The sequence below is a fragment of the Manihot esculenta genome, chromosome 7, assembly GCF_001659605.2.
Source record: "Manihot esculenta cultivar AM560-2 chromosome 7, M.esculenta_v8, whole genome shotgun sequence".
Lineage (NCBI taxonomy): Eukaryota > Viridiplantae > Streptophyta > Magnoliopsida > Malpighiales > Euphorbiaceae > Manihot > Manihot esculenta.
In genome coordinates this window covers 33,088,991-33,095,263 of record NC_035167.2, presented here as the reverse complement: position 1 = coordinate 33,095,263, position 6,273 = coordinate 33,088,991, and the positions used below count along the sequence as shown (strand labels likewise).

The following is a 6,273-nucleotide window of genomic DNA, read 5'->3' as shown; positions in this document are numbered from 1 at the left end:
ACATGTTAACATTAGAAGACCCTACAGAAGCTCAATAACAAATACAACAATCCTAGAAAATGCAGAGAATCAACATCACAGTGCGGTTGCCTAATTTAGCCAACTCACCACCCTCATGGTAGCCAGAAGGGAGTACTGCCTTAGACAGCTCAAAATTTTCAAATTTTACTCTCACCCCAAATCTACTTACCAATGTATTATTATTATTATTATTATTTTATTATGGGAAAGTAACTTTAGATTGTGAATCCTTGTGATCAATCACATTTGCAACTAGCGAGGATAAAAAATTAAGCTTAGAATTTTAATCTGAAGTACGGAAGAATTTGCAATGGAAATTGAGGGGCTCGAGAAATTGGTTGCACTTGGAAAAGAGCTGGCCCTTCCCTTTCTTCAACAGGAGAAATTATATAAATTAGATACTTTCTCCAGTACGTGCTGATGCAGATGCAATCCACTTTAGCCGTCGATGTTGAAAATATGACTTGTAGATTTAGATTGGCCTTAAAATCTGTAGCAAAACAAATGCTATTTCATTATGGGCATCCATTAAAGTATCACTTGTATCCTCCTCCTTCCATTGCCCTAAAGCCTAATGAAAATAAAATGATTGCTCCACAATCTCAATTCGGCAACTAATCATTGCTTCCACAACTTAAAAACACATGTTAGTTTGATAATTTACATATGCTAACTCTTAGTTTTATTTAGATTAAGCATCAAAAGGATTACATGCTCTTCTACATTCTTTTACTCCTCTCTTTTCCTCTCCTCATCTAACTCTTTACATTGCTTCGACGTTGCACGTTGATGGGGTATCGTTTCTGCGTTCGGGTTGTCGGAAAGAAAACCAATTTATCTTCCTCAGCAGGAGTCCAACTGCCCATGAATGAAGGACATTAGTTCAAGAAACCCCAAGAAAATTATGAGGAAAATTGGTATGTATGCATATGATACCTGAAACTTGTTACTAGGTGATGGAGGAAAACTGAGAGTTCTACTCTTGCAAGCTCATATCCAGGGCACAGCCTGGGGCCTCCTCCAAATGGAGTGAACACATTCACTGGACTTGTTGTCCCTGAGTTGCTCTATTCATTTCAGACATTCATTAGTAATTGATTCATCATACTATATACACAAAATTATTTTGTGTGTATATGTGCACGAGCGTGCATATAAATTTTAGATTTACCTGCCACCTCCATGGATTGAAAGTTCGAGCGTCTTTGAAGTGATTATGATCTAAATGTACAGCTCGAAATGAAGCAAAAAACTTCCATCCCTTAGGGATTGTGTAACCTGAATTGGATTGAGATGAAGAGGATCATGATACTAGCTTGAGTTGATACAAATTTTATCAACATTACATGTGAAAGTGATTTATGTTACAATATAATTAGATTAAATCCTTACCTTTAATATTGATGTCTGTCATTGCTCTTCTAAATACCCCACTAATTATGTTTGCTACTCTCAAAGTCTCATTAACAACCTGAAAAAGCATAGATGAAAAATAATATTTTATTTAAAAAAGCAGCTATTAATGGCTCTCAATAGTCATTAATTAACAATTTAAGAGTGTACTTACACATTGAGTAAAAGGCATTGACTTGTAATCACTCCACTTGAGAGCTTCTCCCTCACTTTTTCTTGCCCTAATCCCCTCATGCTCCTCCTGCCAGATAAAAATTATATTAATATTACCCATAAAAAAATAATAATTTTTTTTTAAAAAAGAAACAAATGATTCTGATCACAATGTTATCCTAAGGCCACTTGTGCCTTTTTTGTGGGCTGGCCATAACTGTGGGCTCTCTCATAGGTCCCATTTCCACACAGAATTGGATAGGATAGTTATTTAAATTAAAGGAATATATATTTTAAGATTTTTTAAAAATAAAAAATAAAAAATTCAGATTTGATGTTTAATTTCTATTTTTGAGATATATGAAATTTTTTTATTTAATTTTGAGCGCAGCTCAATAGGATCTGATCTATGATTGGGATGCGGTAGTATGGTCCATCATGAGGACCCATCACCATGCGGAAGCCTCATGATCCTTAGTACTGGCCCCACCCCATACTTGCACTGAATCATAGACAACCGGACGGTAAACATTACCCATCATAAAACTAGAAATCAGGCGGTGACTACTACATGATATTACCATCATCCACCACCATCACCGTTCGATTGCATTTCTCTTGAAATCAGCACACACGTTTCCCAATGAGTACAATGTTCCACAGGTATTCCATGTGGACCAAAATACCCTGATCAGATCCATCTTAATTAAGGGTATTTAAGTCATTTCAGAGGAAGACAGAATGGTCAAAAAAGGACCGAGAGTTGATCAGAGTCAGAGCACAAGTCAGGTTAATATTATTTTGTAATTTTCTATTTTATTTATTTATTTATTAATTAATTATCAGAGAGAGAGAGAATAAGGCGTGTAGTTTGGAGAAGGTATGATTTTGTCCGGTTAGACGAATGTTTGGTTTCTACTTTGACTTTTACATTGCGTACTTTTGCCTTTACTTTTGACCAACATTATAAATACTCACTTCTCGCCAAGTGCCAACACAACAACTTACACTTCCCTAGAAAAAGAGAAAAAAAAAAAAAATTTATGCAAGGGGCATTTTCGTCTTTTAACTAACTATACACTAATCCATATGAGTTCATATGTGATGTATTTATTTTGAAAATTAAAAAATGGGTTATGTAAATGACATCATAATGATGCATTTATACAGTAACCCACGAGCAATAAAGCAGTTTATTTAGATGATTCATGTGAAGGAAAACTCGTGTGGATCTAGGGCTTTGTTTGGCATTACATATATATAAAAAGGGTTGTGTAGACACATCATGTGCAAGAAAATGAAACAACCAAATTGATCTTTTTTGTTCTCTCTTTATCCTACCACCCAATGTGAATGGTTGAGAATCTACCCCCCTCTACATCATTATGGAAAATGAGGCTTCTATCAAGCCCAACATGATCATTATAGGAACATGGGTCCACTAGAAAAAATTTTTAAAATATCAAAATTACTTCTAAACTACACAGTATAACTTAAAAAATATTAAATTTAATCTCTTCGAATTAAATTCTAAATTATCATTAAAAAGTTGTGATTTTCTCCATCAATTTAGTCTAATGATAATATAGTATGAGAAAATTCTATTTATATAAGATTTATTTTAATTTTAAATTAACTGTCAAAATTATATTAAATATTAGAATTTTTTTATAAATTTTCTACATTGTTTAAGGGTAGATTTGACTTTTTTCTAGAAAAATGCAACTTTTTCTCAGTAAGGAAAAAGGCTGGTACCTTGAGCTGAGCCAAAGCTAGAGGAGTCTCGGTGAGGAACTTGACGGCAAGAGTCATGATAGTAGAAGTGGTTTCGTAGCCGGCAACTAGCAGAGCCACCAAGAAATCTACTATTTCCTCGTCGGAAAACCCCCCATCATCGGCGGAGAGAAGAGCTTCTAACATATCATTCTTTCTCTCCCCTGCTTCACTTTCACTTCTTCTTTGCCTCACTATCAAGCTTAAAGCCTCTGCCACCTTAGTCCTAGCCTGCAATTTTTGAAAAAATAAATAAATATTAATGATGATAATCAATGCTGTTTTGACTTGAAGATAAAAAGAATAAATCTTGTTGGGTTGCTGAGGAAAATCCAAGAAAACAGAAAGATCATAAAAGAATATTACCACTTTACAATGGAATGTTTCCCCATATCTATGTTATTAAATTAATTTTCTTGAGACTTCCAAAACAAAAAAAAGAACAGAAAACAAAGGATGTCATTTTCTATTACACAATAATTACGTTGATTCTTTTTCCCATGATTTTTCTTCGCAAACAAACAACAAAAAATGGGCATAAAGAAGAAGGAAAAAAGATTACTTGGATTGCTCTGCGGTATGTGGTGGAGAAAATGGGCAAAGGCACAGTGAAGAATCCTTCGATAACAAGCAAATATTGTTTCCTCAAACTCTCAGTCCATTCCCCTGGATCAAAGCTCATCAGCTGCTTCATTGTTAGCTCAAACGTTATCTGCATCCATTAATTATATACATAAATTTAAAAAATTAAATATTTTCAAAAATTATTAAAAAAAATAAAAATAAAACATCAAGAGAGATTGTAAGATTAGAGAGTGACGTTTTACTAGTAATTATATGATTAGTTGCTGGCATGCAAATTAATTAAGCATTTATATATATATGCCACCATCTAGACATGGAATCTGATTCATCAACTTGAGTAACTCGGACGATCCACCACCGAGTCAACTCAGTGGTCTGATTTAAATATGGGGATACCTTCTTGGCCTCCTCCATGAGGAAAACTAGGTCGGTCCAAGAATCCAAGTTGAGTCGAACCAATCGGTCTATATCAACCAAAAGATGGTCTCTGATAATGGAAGAATTAGCAAAACTCATGGTTAAAGAATGCATTCTTTTATGGAGGCTACCCCTCATCAGCAACAAAGAATGTTTTCCAAGCAAGTTGGATATAGAACCTGGGTAGCTAGATTCAAACAACTTCCCTTCATTTTGGAGGATGAACCGGTTCGTTTCAGGGTCGACAGAGAACACCGTCGGTTCACCAAAAACATGGGTGGTAAACAACGAACCGAACCGGCTCACCCTCTCATCAATAAAGGGTTCTGGGTTTTCAGTCTTGTATGCAGATATCAACTGCAGAGTCTCACCAAGAAAAGGAAGACCCAGGTTCCCCGGCGGCAACCGGAGCCTCCGGTACCGGGAAGTCCGGTGAATGATAAAGATAAGAGCTGAGAGAGAAACCCAGAAAAGGATATAGAAAAGAAACGCCATGAGAACGATGAAGAAGGTAGCAGAAGCTATATGAGGAAGCTAGGCGAAGGTGTAGAGAGAAACATTAACAGATGAAGGTGTATATATAGAGGAAGAGAGAGAGAGGTGGAGGTTAAAGCTTCAGAGGAAGAGTGATGAGGACATTAATGGAGGGAAGAGAGAGCACACGAGGGGTATCTGATAAGAATCTTTGAGAGAGGAGGTTGCGGAAGAGAAATAAATGTCGGATATTTTGACAGCTTTCCCTCTCTTTATAATCCTGCTTTCCTCTGAAATCTCCTTTTTTTTTTTTTTAAATAATAAAAGGTTAAACTTTTTAATATTTATTCTTTATTCTTTTTCTTTTCTGATTATATCTAGGATATATGATTCTCGGAAATTACGAAAATGGATAATTTACAATGGAGTCTGAAGTTTGACGAGATTAACAATATAGTCCTTATTTTTTTAAATAGGAAGAGTTGTCTCTAAAGTTTAATTTTATTATCAAAATAATTATTATATTAACATTTATTATTGTATTATAATAATCTAGTAGTTTGAATTTTACTTTTTATTAATAATTTAATTTTTATCATTTTAATATTTATAATAATTTAATTTTTAATTTGAATTGATTTTTTTAATATTTTATTAATAAAATAAATTTTTAAAAATTAAATTATTTCTAAATAACGATAAATTTAGTAAAACATTTTTAATCTGAATTATTTCTAAATAATTTCAAAATTTGAAAAATTAAATTTAAGAATTAAAATATTTCTAAACTAATAAAATTAAATTCTTTTATTAATAAAATAAAAATTCAAAATTAAATTTGTATTTTGAATTAGTCATGTGGAAATTAAAAATATAATATTTATTCACTTATTTTAACTTTAAAAAATTGATTAATAAAATTAGTATTCTGTAAATATGGTAAGACAAACAAATAACCATATTACTTTGTCCTACACAACTTTGATTTATAAAATTTAAGATTATTATATTATTAAAATAATGGCATTCAGTTTCCTTAATTAATTACAAACCTTCCATATTTGCAAAAGTAATTATAATTTGTAAAACAACTTACCTAAATAATCTTTCTTTCCTTATATAAAAATGGTCCCTATAATTTCCCCCAAATTAAAAAAATATATTGTGAATATATATAATATTATGTGGTTACTAAAAAATAATAATTTTTAGATGCTCTAAAAAATATTAATATAAAAATTATATCTTGAAATATTAATTTAATCACAAATTTTAGAATAAAAATATATAAAATTATAATATATTATTTTATATTTTTATTTTTAATTAATAATTATATTTTAATTAAAATATCCCTCCTTTTGTTCAATAAAAGTTAAAAAATGTTAATTAGATTATTAAGAATATATTTTTTTTTACTACTAATTTTAAATAAAA

General features: G+C 31.8%; 1 protein-coding gene across 1 annotated transcript; it reads right to left on the bottom strand.

Moving 5' to 3' along the window:
• Window positions 1-513: 513 nt before the first annotated feature.
• On the bottom strand, window positions 514-5,083 carry LOC110619393 (cytochrome P450 90A1). The gene is made up of 8 exons (XM_021762811.2): window positions 4,342-5,083; window positions 3,923-4,072; window positions 3,343-3,591; window positions 1,589-1,675; window positions 1,414-1,492; window positions 1,193-1,299; window positions 958-1,088; window positions 514-879 (listed from the first exon to the last, which is right to left on the bottom strand). Exons 1-8 carry the CDS (start codon window positions 4,855-4,857, stop codon window positions 777-779), a joined length of 1,422 nt encoding a protein of 473 aa, XP_021618503.1. The 5' UTR covers window positions 4,858-5,083; the 3' UTR covers window positions 514-776.
• Window positions 5,084-6,273: the final 1,190 nt, after the last annotated feature.